At 40.9% G+C, this 21,790-nt stretch overlaps 1 protein-coding gene across 6 annotated transcripts in view; it reads left to right on the top strand.

Moving 5' to 3' along the window:
• The window catches only part of ZDHHC15 (zinc finger DHHC-type palmitoyltransferase 15), a 36,705-nt gene extending 15,758 nt beyond the window's left edge, over positions 1–20,947 (top strand). For 2 of the 6 annotated variants that reach the window (XM_039489789.1, XM_039489788.1), the window contains exons 5-13: positions 790–859; positions 1,540–1,572; positions 2,768–2,888; positions 5,779–5,911; positions 7,791–7,917; positions 9,197–9,306; positions 12,592–12,674; positions 14,351–16,951; positions 17,992–20,947. In XM_039489789.1, the coding sequence (XP_039345723.1) occupies positions 790–859; positions 1,540–1,572; positions 2,768–2,888; positions 5,779–5,911; positions 7,791–7,917; positions 9,197–9,306; positions 12,592–12,635 (638 nt within the window). In that variant the 3' untranslated portion in view covers positions 12,636–12,674; positions 14,351–16,951; positions 17,992–20,947. The remainder of the gene's footprint in view (positions 1–789; positions 860–1,539; positions 1,573–2,767; positions 2,889–5,778; positions 5,912–7,790; positions 7,918–9,196; positions 9,307–12,591; positions 12,675–14,350; positions 16,952–17,991) is intronic. The other 4 variants (XM_039489786.1, XM_039489785.1, XM_039489784.1 and 1 more) reach the window with 4 other exon arrangements.
• Positions 20,948–21,790: the final 843 nt, after the last annotated feature.

The following is a 21,790-nucleotide window of genomic DNA, read 5'->3' as shown; positions in this document are numbered from 1 at the left end:
TTCTCACCCCACACCTGGATCGCCTCACACTAAGCACCTCCACACTTGGATCCTGTGTTGCTGAGTCTGCCTGCCCACACCTAGTGCACTTGGCACAGAGGGGTGAGGCCCTGGGGTGTCTCTGGGGCAGGCCCGGTCCTTGCGCTGCGTCAAGGTTGGGTGCAGCCTCACCGCTGAGTCCGTGTCCTGAGGGGAGCTGCACAGTGATCTCCCACCTCTGTGCAGCCACTGGCCTGTGCTTCCCAATGCCATGCTGGAGCCTCCACATTTATTTATTTATTGACAAATAAAATTTGCAGAATTTTAAAATATTGTGCGCAGAATTTTTAATTTTTTGGCACAGAATGCCATCCGGAGTAACACCTGGAACTCTTGTTGAAGCCTAAAGGAGTTCTATGGTTGGAGTTGCTGCAGCGTTCAGGCCTGTGTATTCTTTAGTCAGCAAACTTAGGATCTGAAGTAAGCAACTTTTGTACTAGGCCATTGTTTAAATGGAGCTTTTTTCAAAGCCACAACACAAATGTACATGTACACACACATCCTGTTTCTACGTTTCTTTTAACTACCTTCAAGCTGGATATACATTCACCGCAAAGCCAGCCGCTAGGAGTATTAGGACCACCATTTATCTGTTTTTTGCCTGGCAGCCGAAATCAACTGTTAAGTTGTGTAGAAAGCCAGTTATGCGGGAAGGGATGAGAACATGAATAGAGTGTTAAATGTGTGTTCTCTTCTTGCTCATTATTTAACACTGACTACTAACACTAATACTTCTGTGTTTAATTTTAGCTATTCGATTCTGTGATAGATGCCAGCTAATCAAGCCTGACCGTTGTCACCACTGTTCTGTTTGTGCTATGTAAGTTATTGAAATGTTTTGACTCCAGTGAATTGAGCCACTGCTAAGCAACAAAAATGACAATGTCTTTAAACACAGAGGTGTACCCCCAGATGTTTTTCTGTGTTCAAGAACAGCCACACAGTAAGGGCAAAACAGTCAAAAGGGCTTCTGCTAGGTCTTGTGTACATATGTGTGCCAGCACCTACATGCACGAAAGTGTCAGCATTTGCACTCCCAAAACACTTCGTGTCCCTAAGAAGTTTTGTGGTTATAGTTTCCTACACTAGTGCCTGCATGGGTGTGAATCTGGTGGAAGGTTTGCCAACTTATGAAAGGCACTAGCCACCATCAGTGCACTCAAAAAATGTATTTTTTTAATATGTCAGGCCTTTGCTACGTATTGGTAATGCAAAGATTGTACACACCCCAGAGCAGGAACCATCTTCATTTTTTGTCTTGTACAGCACCAAGGACGTCAGTAGCTCTTACAAGAACAACAAACAGTCCACCTTAAACATGGTGGCTGCCTTAAGAATGATGGAATGATAGCAGCCATCTTAAATCTATCTCTTTGTAGAAATACAACACAAAACTGAAGATTTTGTTGCTGACTTACAGTTGGTGGAGTCTTTGTATATGAGTCTAAGTTCCAAACATACGGATCCTCTTTTTTGTATTCTTTTTCTTTCCTTTTGCAGGTGTGTGTTAAAAATGGATCATCATTGCCCATGGTATGTCCAGGATATTGGTCTGTATCTTTCTGAAAGTAAAGGCTGTTTAAATCCTTTTTCTTGGTATAGTGTCCGCATGCCTCTTCCTTTTATCACGGAGGATGTCTCTCTTTCTGTGTTTGGCAGTGTATGAAATGGCCATACTGGGAAGGCTTGTTTGGAGCATTTGATTTCTTTTGAGGGACAAATAAGGAATATTCTTGTTTTATTAACTGTATTTTTAAAAGCTGTTATAAACTAATGTACTCTTAGATTATTATCCAGATTTGTAAAGGTGCCTCAACCCTACCTTTCATTTTGGGTACATAAGCATTTGGGCAAGCAGTTAGTAGTTGCACCCACCAATAGTATTTGCATGCAGTATGCATATGAAATTGTGTCATTTGTGCATATGTGATGATGTCTGCAGAATAGTGCATGAAAAATTTAAGATCACATTTGGAGAGTTTGCCTCCATATACTTCTTTCCCAGAACTACCTGGGTTGAGATTTTTGAATTATTGTCACTGGGTTTTCTCAGCTCTGCTACTCTCTACCCTTTACTAGAAGGGAGACTTCAGGAATCAGAGTCAACACAGACATAGGTCTGTGTAGAGGGTTCCAAATTTGAACCCAGGTCCAGATGTGAGTCTGATTCACCACTGATCCACACCTAGTGGAGAGATTTACACAAGTATAAAGAAGGCATAAGACACTAACACCAATGTGAATGGAGAATTCTGATTTACTACCTTTTTGCACTCACTTTGCACATGTGTAAATTACTCCACGAGGTGGTTGTCAGTGGTGATTCAGGCCCAAATGGCCCATACAAGCCAAATCAAAATCCCAAATCTGAATATCTTCAGGGTTTGGGGCATTTGAAATCGAGATCTAAATATAAATTTTGCAGCTTGAGCCCATCTCTGTGACAAACTAGTAATGAGACCAAACTGATTGAGGTCTGGTCTTTTGATGTTATCAAATACATTTATCATGTTTTGTTTGGTGTGACTTTTGCTTGCAGGTAAAATAGAAAAGTAAACAAGAACTCATTACATTTCATTGTTACCACTAAGGGGAGCTATTATTGAACAGAGTGTTTTATATAATCAAGCACCTAAAGAAAATTTTTAAAAAATCACTTTCGTATTCCTTGTCTTTGGATCACGTGTGCTATAAGTATCCTGATTTCAACTTTGCTTTAATTCTCTAGGGTGAATAACTGCGTTGGATTTTCTAACTACAAATTCTTTCTACTGTTTTTAATGTATTCTTTGTTGTATTGCATGTATATTGCTGCAACAGTCTTCAAGTATGTCATCAAGTATTGGACAGTAAGTTTTTGAAATCATGTTACTTTTATTACTCTTATTGTGGCTTTAAACTCTGCTGTGTTACTCTTACTGTCACTCCACAGAAAAATGTATAAGCAGCAAAGAATCCTGTGGCACCTTATAGACTAACAGACGTTTTGCAGCATGAGCTTTCGTGGGTGAATACCCACTTCTTCGGATGCAAGATACTTCTTCGGATTCTTTGCTGCTTCTACAGAACCAGACTAACATGGCTACCCCTCTGATACCAGAAAAATGTATTGCATTTCAGTACTAGGGGGCTTTGTCTTAAATTCTGTATGTCAGTTTAACTCATATTGTGACTCAAATATGCACAAACTGAAGGGAAAGTAGGCTCCAGTTGTAGAAAGATTTTGGCTGAAAAATGCTAAACCTGATTTTTAAATTTCTTCTACAAATGCTACCAAATTTGTGCATGAAAGGGAACATTTTCAGCCAGTCTTTAGGACCCAGAACTTGCAGCCTAATTTTAGACAAAATACAAGTGAGTGTGTTTAAACTATAAGAAGGAGTAGGTGATGGAGAGAGAACGAAGATAACCGTAACACATGCTGTCCCAGAACTGATTTGAGCAACACAACACAGGGATCATTGTTGCCAGTTGCAGTTTTAATGTATTCATTTTTTTTAACTGTCCTATGTATTGTGTAAGGGGAATGTAAAGACTCAGAGAGAGAGAGAGAGAGAGGAGAACTACAAATGAATATCAATTATGTCTGGAATGACCTTTATGACTAGAGAGGTAGACAGGGGCGGCTCTAGAAATCGGGCTGCCCCAAGCAGCGCGGAGCGCTGCGCCGCCCTTCCCCGGTCCCGCGGCGGGTCCCCTCTTCCCGCGGCTCCGGTTGAGCTCCTGCCGGCATGCCTGCGGCAGGTCCACCGGAGCCCGGGACGAGCGGACCTGCCGCAGCCGCGCACCCGCGGAGCTCAACCGAGCCGCAGGAAGACGGGACCCGCCGCAGTCATGCCTGCGGCAGGTCCGCTCGTCCCGGGCTCCGGTGGACCTGCCGCAGGCATGCCGGCGGGAGCTCCACCGGAGCCAAATGCCGCCCCCCCCGGGAAACGGCCGCCCCAAGCGCCTGCTTGGCGCGCTGGTGTCTAGAGCCGCCCCTGGAGGTAGAAGTATGAAGCAAGTCAGAATCAGTACATCGTTGTGGTGATCTTGCAATAGAACATGAAGAATCTTCCTAAATCCAAGTACAACTATTATTTGGGAAATAGTGAAAAATTATGTCATCTCATCTCTTTATGTGCTTGTATTGCCTGGGGGTATAGTTGTCTCCTGGGTAAAAATTGGCAAGGTACCAACATTTGAAATGTTTTTAAGTGGCTGCATGATCACCACATACACATTTTCAGTAGCATTGCAGGAAACTATTAAGTGTGACTTTGTTTCCTGTAATTCCCAGACCCACTTTCCCAACCTTCTCTGAATCCTTGCTCCTGTGGATCAAGTCTAGTGTGTTAAGGGAGCAAGTGAGAGGAAGAGTAAATTAAACCTACTTTGGTGTTAGTTTTCATGGTGTTACTTGCCCGCTTGTCTCCATAAGCTTAGTTCCTGCAGGACACCTGACCTCCTCTTCTCTTCTCTGAGTTAGAACTAATATAAAGAGCTTTGTCTTGCCATTGATCTACACACATTCATATTAGGATATGGCATTCAAAGAAACTGCTTTGACCTTCATTGTCTCCTTATAATTTCTCTTTTTTGGCTTAAAAGTCAGACTGAAATACTGAGCACTACATTATATTACAGTTGGTTTATATGGAGGCAGTGTCAGCTGACAGACCAGGAGATGGAGCCTCGAGACTCTTGCTTTCTAACTCCTTCTGGTTCACTTTCTGACTTTAGCCAAGTCACTTAGAGTATGTCTGCACTGCAGTAAAACACCCGCAGCTGGCCTGTGTCAGCTGACTCAGGCTGTGAGGCTATCAAATTTTAGTGTAGACATTGGGGCTTAGGCTGGAGCCTGGGCTCTGGATCCAGCTGTGGGTGTTTTTGTTGCAGTGTAGATGTACCCTTAATCTCTCTGGGCCTCAATTTTGTAACAGATGGTTCTGTAAACCATACCTCCAATCCAGACACCCCTGTGGGGCACTAATGGGAATTAGTCCACGTGCTAAGGAGGGCAAAGGTATTGTAACTCTCCATTACACTTTGTAGGAATTGGAAGATGGAGAAAGGCTTTTGCACATTTGCTAACTTGCAGGGGGTCGGTACAGTCTGTCTCTAAACTGCAGGAGTTAAGTGCCAGAGGGGTCCTCATGCTCCAACAGTTTAATGTGAAATGAAGCATTTTCAGTCACCTGTAAGATTTTCTGGGCTATTGCTAACTGTAGACAGCTGTCATCAGGATTTGATGTACCTGCTTGTTGCTGTTATAGCTGAGAAAGAGGGAGTTCAAATTTCTGATCTCTTAAATTGGAATGTAGCCATTGGAAAAGATGGCAGCGTATTAATGTGCATCCAGGAAAATGTGAGGATTAAAGGAAACTCAGCAGAATGTGAACAGGCTTTCAAAGCACTTGTTATGCCCACAGTGAATTTGGCAGGCAATAGGAGACACTTCTCATACCCATATGGGGGACTGTGAACATACTGGCCCTGTTCCATACAAAAAAATTAATAGCAAAGCCCCACCATATATCTGCTTTGGAAGCGATGAGGGAAAGAGCCAGCTTATTTCTTCTTTGTCTTGTCTGTTCATCATAGCGAGAGGTGGGATTTTTTTTTGCAAGTCTGAAACCTCCACACATCCAACATATCCTTAGTAGATACAGTGTAACAACAGCTCATTCCTTTAGGCACCAAGATTTCTCTCTCTCTCTGTTTTTCATGTCCTTTATTCTTTTTTGCTTTTATTTCTAGGATGAATTGACCAATGGACGTTCCAAGTTCCATGTGCTTTTCCTTCTTTTTGTGGCAGTCATGTTCTTTCTAAGCCTGATGTTTCTCTTTGGCTACCACTGTTGGCTTGTCAGTAGAAATAGATCTACTTTGGGTAAGATTCCATGTGTATACCATAAAGCTATGTTCTAAAAAAGCATGTGCTGTTCACCTCTAGGTATATCAGCAAATATTTGAAAAGGCATTTAAATAAAATGATTTTTAATTCACACTGCTGGGGGTTTTCCTCTTCAGCTGACAAATGCTCAATTGGAGACGTGGAGACTAAAATAGAAGGGCCCGATCCTGCAAATGCTTACTCACTGAAGTCAGTGGAACTACCTGTAAGTAAATTTACTTGCATGTGTGTTTGCTGGAGCAGGCCCTAAAACAGCAAGTGGGTTTGAGCAAAAAGACATCCATCTTTTCTGATGGTGAGTGAGGGTACGGCTGTGTGGAATTGGACCAGTTTTGTGAAAAACTTCTGAAATTCCATGGTTTTTGAGCCAAAAATCTTCCAACTTTCAAAATTTGAAAATACATTTGGATGAAGATCAGGTTTCACATCAGAACACAAATATCACATTTTTCAATACAGATACTACCATTTTGTGACATTTTTAGAATGACAAAGTGACTTGAAACAAAATTGAAACTTTTTTTTGCAGAGTTCCACACATAAAATTTAATCTGTTTCTTGCACAGACCTGGTATAGGTTTGCCTTTAAAACTCTTTTTCAAAGGGCTAGATCTCATCTATAGGCCTTTGTGCTAGCCTGAAGCATCAGGTCTCTGCACAACAGTGTAGAAGGTAACTTCAGAAATACTGTTTTTAATGCCCTCTATTTTATCACTTTCTCCCTGCATCGCTTTTCTCTCTCAACACAGGGTCTGTATATCCTACCCTAACTCTTAATAGATAAGTGTTAATTCATCAAGCAGTCTGAATTTCCATACTTGAGATATGGTTCGTAGAAGGGAGTTTGTTTCCGTTTTATCCTTCCAGTCTTTGGATTAAAAATTCTCCAATTTTTGTGTCTTTCCAGTGAAATTCAGAGCAAGTCTCATGAAAGAATGTTTAAACACATTAAATAATAAACTTCATTCTATAATTTTTGTTTGGGGGGATTAAATGAAAACATCATTAATTGGTTTTATGATTATTCTGTGGGTTTCATCTGCAAAACCAAATCCACGCCGTCAATTTTAAGATAAGAGAAATAATAATGTAAAGATGTATAGGCATGGAAAAAGAAATGCCTGTGATCTCCACATTCATGCCTGTAACTTTTCCATTTTGGTCCATGGTGTGGTATGTTTAATTGCCGAGTGCCGTGGCTCTCAACCTTTTCAGACTTCTGTACCCCTTTCAGGAGTCTGATTTGTCGTGTGTACCCCCAAGTTTTACCTCACTTAAAAAAACTACTTGCTTACAAAATCAGACCTAAAAATACAGAAGTGTCACCGCACACTGTTACTGACAAATGGCTCACTTTCTCATTTTTAGAATTATAAAATAAATCAATTGGAATATAAATATTTTACTTATATTTCAGTGTATAGTATATAGAGCAGTATAAACAAGTCACTGTCTGTATGAAATTTTAGTTTGTATTGATTTTGCTGGTGCTTTTTATGTCGCCTGCTGTAAAACTACACAAACATATAGATGAGTTGATGTAGCCCCTGGAAGACCTATGAGTACGCCATGGGGTACACGTACCCGTGGTTGAGAACCACTGGCTTACTGTACTCAAAGATGGCTACTGTATAACATATACACAGTAATTTACTTCGCATTGGTTAAATATGTATTATTTTTCTAATAGTCTAAATGGGCTTCCTTTGATTTTGATGAAGTTTACAAGTGAGGAAGGGACCTCAGGATTTGTTCATTGTAAATTTCCATGAGGATACAGTGCCTCAGCATAAAATATTTTATTTAATATTTGCTTCTTTCATTTTTTCCCCCCTATAATGGTATCTGTCCATAGAGGCATTCTCAGCTCCAGTGTTTCAAAATGGCCCAGATAAAAATGGATTCAATCTGGGCTTCATAAAGAATCTTCAGCAAGTGTTTGGAGAGGAAAAGAAGCTGTGGTTACTACCTATTGTATCCAGGTAAGGGGTAATCAAAATAGTGGAAAAGAGGCCAATACCACGAAACTGAGGGCCAAATCCTGGTCCCAGCCTGAGTGTCGACCAGCTATGTCCTGCATTGTTCTGCAAGAATCAAGAGGAGCTGGTATCCTCGCATGTAGATGAGAAGTTGCTAGGGAGTCACTCCTAAGCAACAGCTGCTGCAGCCTCATTGCTGTGCCTCCACCTGTACTGCTGACTGGAAGATGGTTAGGCATAGACCCATCAGCAAACATCTTTGCCTTGTACCCCCAGGCTTCCTGTTAACATGGATGAATGAAACTGCCACGGAGCACAGCTCCATAGTGTACAGGTGGTCTGCAGCTTCTCTGTGGACGGGTGTGTGTGTGTGTCTCTCTCTCTCTCTCTTGAACGGGGTGGGCTAACTTTTTGGCCCAAGGGCCACATCTGGGTATGGAAATTGTATGGCGAGCCATGAATGCTCACAAAATTGGGGGTTGGCGGGGGGGAGGTGAGGGCTTCGGCTGGGAGTGTGGGTTCTGGGCTGGGGCGGGGGTTGGGGTGCAGAAGGGTGTCAGGGGTGCAGGCTCCGGGCAGTGCTTACCTCAAGTGGCTCCTGGAAGCAGCGGCATGTCCTCCCTCCTGCTCCTATGCAGAGGCACGGCTAGGTGGCTTTGCACGCTGCCCTATCCACAGGCGCAGCCCCCACAGCACCCATTGGCTATGGTTGCCGGCCAATGGGAGCTGCTGGGGCAGTGTGCAAAGTCCCCTGGCTGCCCCTACGCATAGGAGGTGGAAGGGGGACATGCCACTGGTTCCAGGAGCCACGCAAAGCCCCAGCATGTGTGGAGTGGGGCAAGCCCCAACCCTGGACCCCACTCCCCCGCTGGAGCTCAAGAGCCGGATTAAAATGTCCAGATGTGGCCCCCAGGCCGTAGTTTGCCCACCTCTGCTCTAGAACGATTACAAGCTATCTATCTTGATTATATTTAAATGATTGGGCTAAATTCCATTTGAGTTACACCAGTAATGAATTCAGACTATAATCTTTATCCCACAGATCTTTTGCAAGAATTCAAGATCAAAGTCACTTTAAAACATGATCTATAAGCTTCTGTTAAAACAGGGTTCCAAAACTGAACCCAGTATTTTCCAGAACTTAATCCTTTAAAAGTAATCTCTGGAAATTCAAAGACTTGCTTTGGGCTTGAGTCAAACCTAAAACAAGGAATAAAGTTGTATTTCAACCTTCAAATGAAGCAAGTTGGAAGTAGCTTTTTTTCTGCCTTTGTCTCCCCAGCAAGGGTGATGGACATTCCTTCCCTATGAGAACGTTGTGTGAAGCTCAGAATCCACTGCTAGCAAACGAAGAGCAGTGGGGAGATGATGGATTAGATGAGGAGAACCATGGTAAGGTAACACAAGGAAATTAACTGTGTTTTGAACTAAAGTAACTGGTGGGTGGATTCAAAAATAGTCACTGAGAACCCACTATGAGAGCTGTTTTTATGAAAAAGCATGTTGGCTAAGTCTCTGACAGCTCTGACTTGGTTAATGAATATAGAACAAACATAAGACCCAAGTTTGAAGTGAGTCTCTCATTTTGCAGGAGGAGCTCTGCTCCTACAAATAATTGGACTTACAGTTTTGCACCCACAAGTTGCAGGCAGAAATGGTGACTTTTCTTCATCAAGTTATTTGATTGCTCCCACAAATTAAATACGTAGATGTGGAAATACTCTTTGCACCATGTATGCAATGTAGCTGTAGTCCTGTTGGCCCCAGGATATTAGACGGACAAGGTGGGTGAGGTAATATTTTTTTATTGACTCAGAACTCTGTGTGGCTCAAAAGCTTGTCTCGGGGTACGTCTACACTACCCGCCGGATCAGCAAGTAGCGATCAATCTATCGGGGATTGATTTTTATCGCGTGTAGTGTAGACACGATAAATCAATCCCCGATCGCGCTCCCGTCGACTGCTGACCTCCAGCTCGACGAGAGGCGGAAGCAAAGTCGATGGGGGAGCCATAGTGCGCCGCAAGGACGCGAAGTAAGTAATTTTAATTCAATCTAAGATACCTTGACTTCAGCTACGCTGTTCTCGTAGCTGAAGTTGTGTATCTTAGATCGACCCCCCCACTCCCACCCTCCCAGTGTTAGACCAGGCCTCACACTAACAGAAGTTGGTCCAATAAAAGATATTACCTCACTCACTATTTGAACCCACAGATATTTGGGATATGAAACTGTGCATGCTCAATGAGATGTTTACCCAGCGTACATGTCTGTGTGTGTGTGCACATTCATATGTACAGTAACTGCATTTTGGCACTGTGAAGTCAGTCAGTAAGGATGCCCAATTATGCTTTGCCTCAGATTGAGACTGTAACGTAGGTGGTACCTAAACAAACCTGTCCATGCTGCTATAATTGGTGTTAAAGAAATACTTGTGCCTACAGCACAATGAATTGAAATTGAATTGAAAATTTAATACTTGGATTAATGGATATAAGACTTGATGGACCTCTAAAAACATATACACCCTTTTTATGCTATGGTGTTCCTGTGAAATAGCCCCTGCTAATATGTCCACTCTCTGCTTGCTTTTGCTCTGATTAAGATACCTCTACAATCAGCTTCAAAATAATTCAGTGCTTCTGCCTATTGAATCACAATTTTTTTTCTCATGTACTTATTAACCCCCGAACTCCAGCCTTCAAACATGATGACAAGCATCAACACATCCATGTGTCTTGTAAAGCTTCATGCCCTCCAAGTTTTAGGGTTCCAAAATAGTGTCACTTGATGTCATGAGGGAGGTGCTTTCTGTATGGAGCAAGGATAACCATATCCGTATGTGTAGAAAGGATAACAATAAAGGCATCAAGATTCCATCCTGGTGTGAAAGCTCAGCAGATTTCTATTTAAGGAATTGGATCATGTTTTTTTCCTATAAACTCTTGTGTAACCATAACTTGTGAATTAAGCAAGTACAGGTGAAGAGCTTGCTATGCACATTTAGTGCTATAGAGACTAGGCTTTCATTAGGAGCTCCGCTTTGGTATCATGTTAACTATTTCCAGGCTTAAAACAAGACCCTTCATGCTAAAGTTCACTTTCAGGAAGCCCCCTTTAGTCATTTTCAACAGTGCATGCTTGGTGACCTGTGTGGAAGCAATAGCTTTGTTTAAAAACTAAAGCTAATATAGGTTTTTACAAGTGTGTGCTGTCTTGTGTACTTGCAGAATGGAGCTAGAGGAAGACTGGTCCAGTTACTGAGGCACTAGCCTAGGACCCAGGTTCAGTTTTCTGCTCTGCCACAGACTTCCCATGTGACCTTGGGCAAGTCACTTATCCTCTCTGTTCCTCATTTGTAAAATGGGGATAATCAAACTGCCTTATCTCACAGGGATATTGGGAGGATAAATATGTTAAAGATTGTCAAGCACTGTGAGATCTACTGATGAAAATTGCAATATAAGACCTCAGTAGTAGTAGTATTTTTTTTATTTCTGACTATACATCACTTGCAGCCTTACTGTCCCCTGGTTTAATGTTAGTTTGTGTTAAAGTTTTATTGCGGAGGGGACATGTCACTGCAAAGTAAATGAAGCCTTGTCCAAGGCACACTTCAGACACTAGCACTCCAAGATTTCATGAACAGGGCTGAAGAGGCTAATTTCAGCATCGGTTCAGATAAGTGATTTCAAGTGGCCTTTATGCATCTGTGCTGAAAAAACATCTGCTTCTGCTAAGACATGTATATTTTAGTTCAGCTAATCTGTCTGACATGGTGATGCATTGCTGATGGACTTTTAAAAATAACATTGGTGTTTTTCTGTGTGCTGTTTGTGACCATTTAAAATTTGGGAGCATAATCATGAGAGTAGAGTTCCTCCTGAATTGATCACATACTCAGTTCCAGCCTATGGCAGACTCCACTATATTCAATGTAATAGTTGGAAGCTGATAAACACAGATTATCACATAAAGCTTCAAATGTCTGAAGGCACCTGATTTCAATTTAAATGTTACTCATTAGGAAATACTGTATGCATGAGAACTGCCTTGACTGCAGTTGAGGAACTTACTGCAGTGCTTTGACCAGGAGGAATTAAATAAAGAGAAACCTCCCTGTCCTGAGAAATCATCAGTTAATTTGCGTAAATCCTTGAAACAAAGCAAATCACCTCTTTTTCATTGTAGGGATTAAATTCCAATGCATGCAGATACATGTGATAGAAGGGGATGGATGTATTTGAGACACAACGGATATTGCTTTGCAGTCTCATTTTCTAGCCATCTCTTTCCTTCCTATCAAAGTACCAGCACCTAAAGAGCTGTAATAACTGAGTATTTGGATTACATCCAGAGCAATAGCAGCAAGACAGTATAATTTTCTGACTAATCAGACCTTAAACATGCCATTAAAATTGGAAGATCTTTACTTGTCAACGTGACTGTTAAAGCCTGTGGCATGGATTGTGAATCTGATAATGCCAATAAATAAACTCTCAGTTTAGAAATCAACAGGGGATGAATGTCTTGATGAGAATGAATGTCTGATTTTGTTTAAAATGATGCTTAAAAAATTATCTATAACATTTTAATAGCTAAAGGTGTATTTGGAGCATAAGGATGACAGGAACACTATTCTATCTATCTCTTAACCATTTTATTTTCAATTTTATAGGTTACCATGAAGGTTCATCTCTTGCCATAGAAATGGAGACATAGCAGTTTGCAAATCTGATGGTACAAAACTCACTCAGACAGGTCAGCACTTTATTTTCAGGTGACTCGAGACAGTCTGGCTCTGATGGGACTTCTTCTGAGGCCTTGTCATTTAACCTGTTTGTATCTCCTTCTGTGAAATAGGATAATAATGCCTCATAGGGACACTCTGAGGATTAATTATGGCGTGTTTGTACAGAGCTTTGAATAGAAAAGTCTGAGATAAGTCTAATGGAGGTTGGGGTTTAGGGGGTTTTAATTTAATTTTATTTTTTTAACCTCCCAGGACTGTGGTGAACTGTCAGTGTGGTGCATAGAGTGTTGCCTTCAATATTCTCTCTTCTTGTTCAGAGATCTAGAAAATAAATTTTATATATCTCTGACCTATTTGTGTGAGCCTAGACAAGCCCCCTCAGTTTACACAGCCCAGAAGAGCACTGAAAGGCATTTAACTTGCAGGAAAGGATCAAAGAGCTGTGAGGTGGAATGTGGCTGGGCAGTATATTCCCTAAGATTTAATCACATCTCTCCCCTGTGTAACCACAGGAATGAAGATCTGTTTCATGTACTTCCAAAAGTGGTGGGTAGGGTCTGTGGAATAGAGGAGGAGTTGGGAATAGCCATGCTACATGGTAAATTCGTCTTCCATGCCGTCAGGACTAAATTACAGTAGCTTGCAATGCGCAAGTCATTAGTGACTCTCCTATCTGGCTTTTTCTCATTATGGAGGGGCCTGCATGTAACAGCAGATGGCATGGGCTGGGAGAGGAGTCGGGTCCTTCATGTCAGAGTGTCACTGATCCCATACGTTCTGGCCTTCACGACATTGGGAGGATGCCCTCTCACAGCTCCACTCAGTTATGAGCTCTCCCCTCCTCAAGTCTCTGCAAAGGAACCATGCAAAGGAGCCAGAGATCGACTTCTCTTTCTGTTCTGTAGGTAGGGCAGTGGGTTGACAGGGCATTTAACCCTTAATTTGCTCAACATGTTAATTGTAAACTCTATGCTAATGCAGCATAATCCACAACTAGGGTGACCAGATGTCCCAATTTTTGGGTCTTTTTCTTATATAGGCTCCTATTACCCCCCACCCCCATCCCGATTTTTCACACTTGCTGTCTGGTCACCCTATCCACAACCTAGTTCTGTGCTTCAAAGAGACGATTTAAGGCCAGGTCTACACTAGAGAATTCTATTGGTAGAACTACGTCACTCCAGGGGTGTGAAGAATCCACACCGCTGAGCGACGTAGTTATACCAACCTAACCCCCAGCGTAGACAGCACTATGTCGGAGGGGAGAGCTTCTCCTGTCAACATAGCTACCGCCTCTTGGGGAGGTGAATTCACTACAATGACGGTGTAATAATGTCTTCACTAAAGCGCTACAGCTGTGCCGCTGTAGTGCGTTACGTGAAGACAAGCCCTAAGACTATTTGTTAAACTACTTGTTATAGCTTTTGAATATGCATCCACTTTCTTCTGAGGAGGACAATGCTACCAACCCAGGTAGGAAATGTTGCAAATTTTGATAACATTGAAAGCCACTTGTTGCCCTACACCCATCAAATATGCTAGTGAAAAGGCAAAGTGTTTCCTAGAAGTGTGTATGATTTAAAATAAAGAATGTTGAACCCAGTATGAAGGCTGAAGCAGGCAGGTGTGAATTGCTCTGACAGAACAATGCTTAGTTTATTTTTCTTGTTTCTTTAAATTTCAGCTTCCTTCTCAGGAGCCAGCATCTTCTCTTTGCACAGACTTCAGAATTGAAGGTCAGGAAGCAAATGGATCTTCAGGATAAGAAAACATCATGAAGTATTATCTGATTGGAATCCTAGACTGATTGTCCAGAATACCTGCTGGGCAGATCTTTCAGGGCTTTACAAGTTCAGGGTGTTTTAAAGTTAATGTCTGAGTGGAGCAGTTTCATAGAGAGTGGGCCAGGGAAGACTGGCCTGGATCATTCTCTTTTAATAGATACAGAGAATATATATCTATATATAATTGTAATAGGTGAAAAGTGTTGGTGTAAATGCATTTCCACAGTCCTTTCCATTGCTGCAAACATCGGGCACTCTAAATCTAAAAATACGTCAAGCCTTTATGTTCCCAGGCAGGCTGTTTATCTTGGGCCTGATTCTTCAGCCTTTGCTCACGGTGAGTAAAAATTACACATAAATCAACAGAATTTCTTGAGTAAGTACTACTCAACGTGAGTCAGGTTTGCCAAATCAGGGCCTAAATTGGAAGAGCCCTTTGTGTGTATGTGCGGTGTATATTTAGATAACATACATATACATTTGCAACTCTGTGCATAAAATACCTGCTCATGCTGGCAGAAGCAAAGTTAAAGAATATGCCAAGACCACTGATGCTTTTGTCTAGAAATGCATCATCCTCAGTAGGATTTTGAGGTTTACTGGCCTTCAAGCACAATCCTGTAGCAGGTACTCAAATGTTAAAGGGAATTTTAGACAATATAATGACTTCATTTAATTCCTACGCCTAAAGTATTGGAATCTAACAATCACACAGAGCACATTCTTCTTCCCTCTCCCACCAGGATCCGTGTTTTACAAAGGTTTTTAATCATTGTTTTCCGTTCCATAAGCATTGATCTAGAAGCAGGTAAATTGGAAACTTGCATTGAATGTATGGCTCCAGTGGCTGTGACTGGAGCCCAACCTCAACAAAGATGGTTTTAGCCCCATAATGCTGGACACAGCAGCTGATGTATTATATTAGCTCAGACTTCTGCCCGATTAAATGTATTGACTGGTGCCGTAAAGATTTTTCAATGCCAAGCTGTGGTCATATTTTCCAGTTACTTTGCATTCCTTTGACTGCACATCATTGTTCCAGATTTTTTTAAACTAGTTTTGCAATCAAGAATATTGTACTAGGTATGGAATTTGCAGTTTGGTTTGTAGATGTTATGCAGTTCTTAGGTCTAGGTCTTAATTTTCTCTTTCCACCTGTAAGATTCAGGCTTGGCAGCTCATCATCCATGCTGGAAATTAGATGCTTGTTTCATAATAGTAATGTATGGGACAATACTAATATTAGCCCTTAAGCATGAGTCATAAGATCAGTCCTTATGCTCACTATATACCATTTTAGATGCAGTTTTTTATTTAGTATCAGTTTTTACTTTCCTGTCGACAGTCCCTGAAACAGCAAGTGTGGATGTGATGAGAAACTGCTTGATAAATGTTCAGTGACAAAGGCCTTGTCTACAGAATAGACGTTTTCCCCCTGAGATTTCTCTCTTGCTGCTATGAGAGGAGAATATACCAGTAGTAGCAGCAGCTGGAAATTGTAGGGGAAGGAACCTGGTGTACATAACACCTCCTCCTCCCACCTTCTGTCACAGATATAAATCACTGCTTTTGGGAGACGTCTTTCATCTCTGTATTTAAATCCTGGAGCTGGTAATGGAACTCTTGCTTTCAGCAGCAACATATTTTGCAAACACCCAATTTAACTCCTAGAAGCTGGGGTAGGTGGGACTACAGGGCAGTAGGTTCTCTACTCATCTCTCTTTTTTCGAGTGTGTTTAGCTAATTAATCTGTACATTGTACAGATGGGACCTCAGACACCTCTTTTGGTGGCTGTTCTGTTATCAGGTGGCTCTTGAAATTTTTTTTATCAAATCTAAATCTGCCTTTCTTTTGTTTAAGCCCATTACTGCTTTTAGTACATCCATAGTCAACTTCTGTAAAGGCTTGCTCCTTTTCATTACATTATTTTCGGGGAAGTATTAAGGAAAGATAGTCGTGAAATCAAAGCAATTGCCTAATCTCATGGAAAATGTGTTTAAAATGAGATTTTTTCAAAGGGAGAAATGCAGTTAAGTGTCTAACTCCCATTGAAAATCAATGGGAGTTAGGTACCTAACTGCTGTTTGTGCCTTTTAAAAATCTTCCTCTAAATCACTACTAACTCTTTAAAATGCCCTATGTGTAAAAATGCGAAGATAAGGATTGAAGCAAGAAGCTGGCATATTGTCTGTTAGCTTGATTGTATCCTTCAGGGCAGGAAGAACAGCGCTGTAGCCAGAGCCACATGGAACTCCTGGAGTTTTTTAAGTAGGTTCTTATATCTCTTGTTTTTCTGTTTACAGCCATCTAATTATTTCGTTTCTTGCCAAATCTAGGTGTACAGTGATAGCAAGAGAATATCTACAAGGAGCTATAGGCCTCCTTCTTTGGGTAGACCACATCAAGCTGCATTTCCTGTTGCAAGTATCACTAAAATGGCAGGCCGTCAGTGTTTATACAGCTGTCCAATTCATAACGGGACAGTCTGAAGTAATTTCAGGTATTTGAAATACTGTTTTGAAATTTCCATGCTTAATTTACATATTCTAATTTAAAAAGCAACAAAGAGTCCTGTGGCACCTAGACTAACAGACATATTGGAGCATAAGCTTTCGTGGGTGAATACCCACTTCCTGCGTCTGACGCATGTATTCACCCACGAAAGCTTATGCTCCAATATGTCTGTTAGTCTATAAGGTGCCACAGGACTCTTTGTTGCTTTTTACAGATCCAGACTAACATGGCTACCCCTCTGATACTTAATTTAAAAAGCTATTCTGTAGCCAGGTCTCCTTTTTAAGGTAAGTTGGCAACTATCTCCTGTCCAAAAAGAAACTACCAGTTTCTTAGCGGTTCAAAATGCACTTTAAAAAAAAAATCAGTACCTAACATTCACAGTCATCAATTTTTACAAGGCTCAAAACTAAATGTGCTTGGAGAATAAAATAAATGCTGAAGCTCAATCAAAGTGAAGCATGACAAATATAGTACAGAGCAGGAGTGTCTGAGTGACAAAATAAACCAGTTTTCAAAATAAACCTGTTTGCTTTTAGAAGAAGTGATCATACTGTGATTGCAGATCTAACCTGTGGATGCTGCAGTCCAAGAAAGAATCTGAGTACAGAAAACTGTATTGAACATAATTATGCCCCAAAATGAAGAGATACAGTGTGCCTTTATTTCTTTCCCTAGAGATATTCTGCATCTGCCTTCTTCAAGGCTGCATGTAGATGAATAACCAGGTCCTTTGGGGAAGCCTAGCACCTCATAAAATATTTCTACTTCAGTTTCCCGGCTTTGATGGTGTATCATGCGTGACTACATCTCTACTCCTAAGGTCACAGATGATGACATACTAAGAAGTATAACACTTTCAGTCAGTATTTTTCACCACTAAAAAGGATTCCGTCAGCTTGAAATCTAGTCACCATAAAAATTGAGTTAAATAGTTTTGACAGTACCTGTGTTTTGTTGTGGTTTTACAGTCAGTTTCCTATTTTTTTAAAGTGTTTTTTCTCTCTTCCTTCCCTGTTGCTGTAGGAAAGTTGTGCACAAACATCCGGGGAAATGCACTATGCACACAATGCTATGAAAAGCACTAAGTAAATGCACTGAAAAAACAGAATGTTTCTCTAATCATTGTTATAGATGACAAAAGAAGGTAAAATATTCAGCCAGAAGTGTGATTTTTAACGTTATGACAACCCTTTTAAATTTAAGGGTGCATTTTCTCTTCCACTGGTGCTATTTGCTGGGCATATTTTTATGCTGCATCACAGAAAGATGTTTAAGTCCTATGGTATCATCAGGATCCAGTTGTGTCTCTGTTATAGGCAAGGAAAAGAATGGGCTTCACAGCAGTAAACTGAATCCCAGAAAACAGGAGTTAAAGCTCTGTTAAACTTTTGGAGCACAATGCTTCTAGCAGGTCCCACTGTTTATTTTTAAATTGTGTGAATGCAATTCTCCTGAAAGGCGCCAGATTGATAGCCCTGCAGTGTACTGTTTAGCCACAAACTGGGCACAGCAATACAAGCTTTCCCTGAAGGGAACACCTCTAGGGCTAATATAGCTGGCAGTCTGCTTTGAGAAATGAAGGCTTGAATGGACAGAGAGAGGCAAGTTGCCAGTTAGTGCTATCTGTGGCAGCTTTTTGTGCTTTGGATGTGGGAACTGGATTGAAATCACTAAATTCAATTTATGTAATTCACCAAACAGCCATCAGAGAGTAATTTTTAGTCACAACCAACCTGGACTGAATTCAAACCAGAGACCTAACATCTCTTTGAAAACACTAAGCATTAATTTAGATCAAAGTCTAAAAACCTGGGTATTGAACCCTCCGCATGCAAAGCACGTTCCCCTGTGCCCCCTGCCCCAGATGCATTTTATGCTGATTGTGGTGTTCACATCAGATAAGAAATATTTACTTGTCCTATCCTTCTCTTCCTCTTCTCCCCCCCCGCCCCCCAAATGACCATGAGTACTATAAACACTTCCCCCGTGAATGTCACCACATGCACAAAGAATGCTGTGGGTGGATTTTACTGTAATATGAATCATTCCATCAAACTGCCTGTCTCTTATGATTAACAGTCCAAAATATCCCACTGACAATTATCCCCTTTACATTCCAGATATCCTGCTCTGACAAGCAGGTAAGGCATCATATTGATGTCTGCATAGGGTGTCTTGTGACAAGGCCTCTCCTTGGCCAATGAATTGCTCTCCAAGGAATTAGTGTTTATAAGCATCTCTGCACTGCAGTTTGTTTTGTAAATTTGGACTCTTGCTGAATCAGTGTAAGATGTTTTTGGAGTAGAATAAGTGTTTGTATTCCTTTAAACAGGAAGCAGTACTGTACATTTTTAATAGACTGTACTTGTTGCATGTAGGTGTACTGTAATCAGTAAGGATTAGGAAGCTTTCTATTAGCATGATAGTGTGATGAATGTTTACTTCCCAGAAATGGCCAGAGCTGTGGTTCAGCAGAATCTACAGTGTATTCTTAGTGTAGGAGGTGTGAACTCTGGCACAGGCTGAAAGCACAATTTTGTACCAGTTACAGGACTAGCTGCATAAAGTCTGTAACACATGAATGTAACATGTCAGGAAATACTTCCTTTGTATCTAACCATGGGGGATGGGGGAAGTTGAGATTTTAAAGATGCATTCAGGTAACTGCCTTCAGTACAGTTGTTAAGCCAGCACAGCAGACTTGCCATTCATATGGCTGACTCTTTCACAGAAGAGTGAGGAGAACTGAGCATTAATAATTGTAAGCAGGTTAACAAAACATTGCTGGACCCTTGCCTGTTAGGCCTGAGTCAACTCAAAGTTACACATGCTCTTTTTGTGTCTGCGGTACAATGTTTTGAAACTGATCTACTTGAAAAATGTCTTGTTCTTATTGGTATTTTTCAGTTGTCAGCAGGTGTTCTGCTGCTGAGCATTTCAAACTGAGGTGTTTTTTTCCGCAAACCATCAATTAAAGTATTTGCATGGCAGAGTTGCTTTTTCATTAAAACTAATGTTCTGTCAGCAGCTTGGAGGGTAGCAACCAATTCAGACATGGGGCATTAGATACGTACTTTTCCTGATCATTTCCTCTTTTTATTTCATCTCTGTTGTTTCACTTTTTTGATAATTAACAGTCCACCAAGAGATCAGCTTGTTCATTTTAGTTTTTACAGGCATTATTTCATTTTGTTAAAGAAGAATACAAAGTGAGAAGAGTTTTTCTTTCTGATCACATGCAAATTATTTACAATTGATTATTTTTCAGCCAACTGCATTTTTTCCCTTAGTTACTAAAGCAGTGAGTAGATGGAATGGGCTCGCTCTCTCTCTCTCTCAAAAAATGTTGTGCAATGTAATTTCTTGGTTTGATGTCAATTTGTCGATGGGTATCTTTGCATCTTCCTTGTCATTCTGATTTGTTTTTTTGTTCAGTGCAGCAGGATCCAATGTTCTGTATTTTCTTTTGAATGCTTAATTTTTTTTTTAAATCCTATTTTACTGTTTTGGCTGCGATTTGGAATGTACACATTGAAATTTTTAAAAATGGTATTAGGTTTTACATTTATATTTCAAGTAAGACCAAAAATCTTTTATGCCTGCAAAGATGCTGTTTAAAGTATTCATTCTGTATCAGGATTTGAGGTTTGCAGCAGCATCTGCAGTAAAGCTGGTATTAGAAAAATGCATGATTATGTTAAAATACACAAAATGGACAAAAGGGTCATTCTTGCTCTTTTATTCTAGTTGTGCTTAGGAAGAGGCATTCTTTTTGCACTGGCTGCTAATATCAAACAGCCCATGTAATGCAAAGGTGATTTTACTAAACAGAACTTTTTTGCTACTTGTAACTAACTTTGCATTTACTTGTGATCAAATCCTGTACCAAACCTGGACAGACAGAGGTGTCTCCCCCACTCGCAAAGCTGCAGAGCCTTTGCACTGTAGTATCTATTACAGATTATGTGCTTTCCTTCCATGCAGGTGTGTATCTCTGTGTTTTTCTTTCTCCCCTGGTGTTCAGTGAGCCCTAAAGCTGTTCTGTGGTGCATCTATAAACGGTGCAAAGTTATGACACAGGCATCTGGTATCCCAACTGTGCAACAAACCATCCTGGTTCTGGTGCAGACAGGGCCTTCCTACGTGGGTGAAAGAGATGAAGTGCTTGTCTACACATGAATTATTCTAGAATAAGGTAGAGTGCGAATTTCAAGTGCAATGGCTATTCCAGAATAACTTGTGTGTAGACAAGCCCCAAGTACCATAAAAATGTAAGTTGCTTCATTTAAGCAGGGAGCTTCTATTTTAACTTCTGCCAGTTCTTTTGTAAGGTTTTCAGTGTATCCTCGTTTAGGGACTGACTTGAGCCATCATTTAGTCAAGGGAGATCCCCGTTCACTAAGTTTAAAATGGGAGCATTTCAAAAATAACAAGTTTTAAAAATTCTTACTTACCCGTGAGATGTAAACACCCTACATGTTAGAGTTCACTTTTCATTAGTTATTCTGTTTAATATTTTACTCCAAAATCAATTTTGACTGGTCAGCTTCACTCTTTGCTGCATGGGTTTTGTTTGCTGGGGAAAGTGTGAATCAAACTAAACATTTGCTTGGAATTACTCTTAACTAGTTTGGTAAAGCTTTGTTTGGGGAGAACAACAATATCCATAAGTTTGGGGTAAAAACTACTATAACTTGTCCCCTTCAATATTAACAACCAGGGCAGAGAACTTTTCCTTCGCCCTAAGGTAAACTAGCATAGTGATCCATATCATGTCAGCAACTTTAAACGGGATTTCCATTTGATTTAAATTAGTTCTGCC

The sequence above is a fragment of the Mauremys reevesii genome, linkage group 9 (genome assembly GCF_016161935.1).
Source record: "Mauremys reevesii isolate NIE-2019 linkage group 9, ASM1616193v1, whole genome shotgun sequence".
NCBI lineage: Eukaryota > Metazoa > Chordata > Testudines > Geoemydidae > Mauremys > Mauremys reevesii.
The sequence above is the reverse complement of the archived record's forward strand: the minus strand, read 5'-3'. Positions and strand labels throughout refer to the sequence as shown.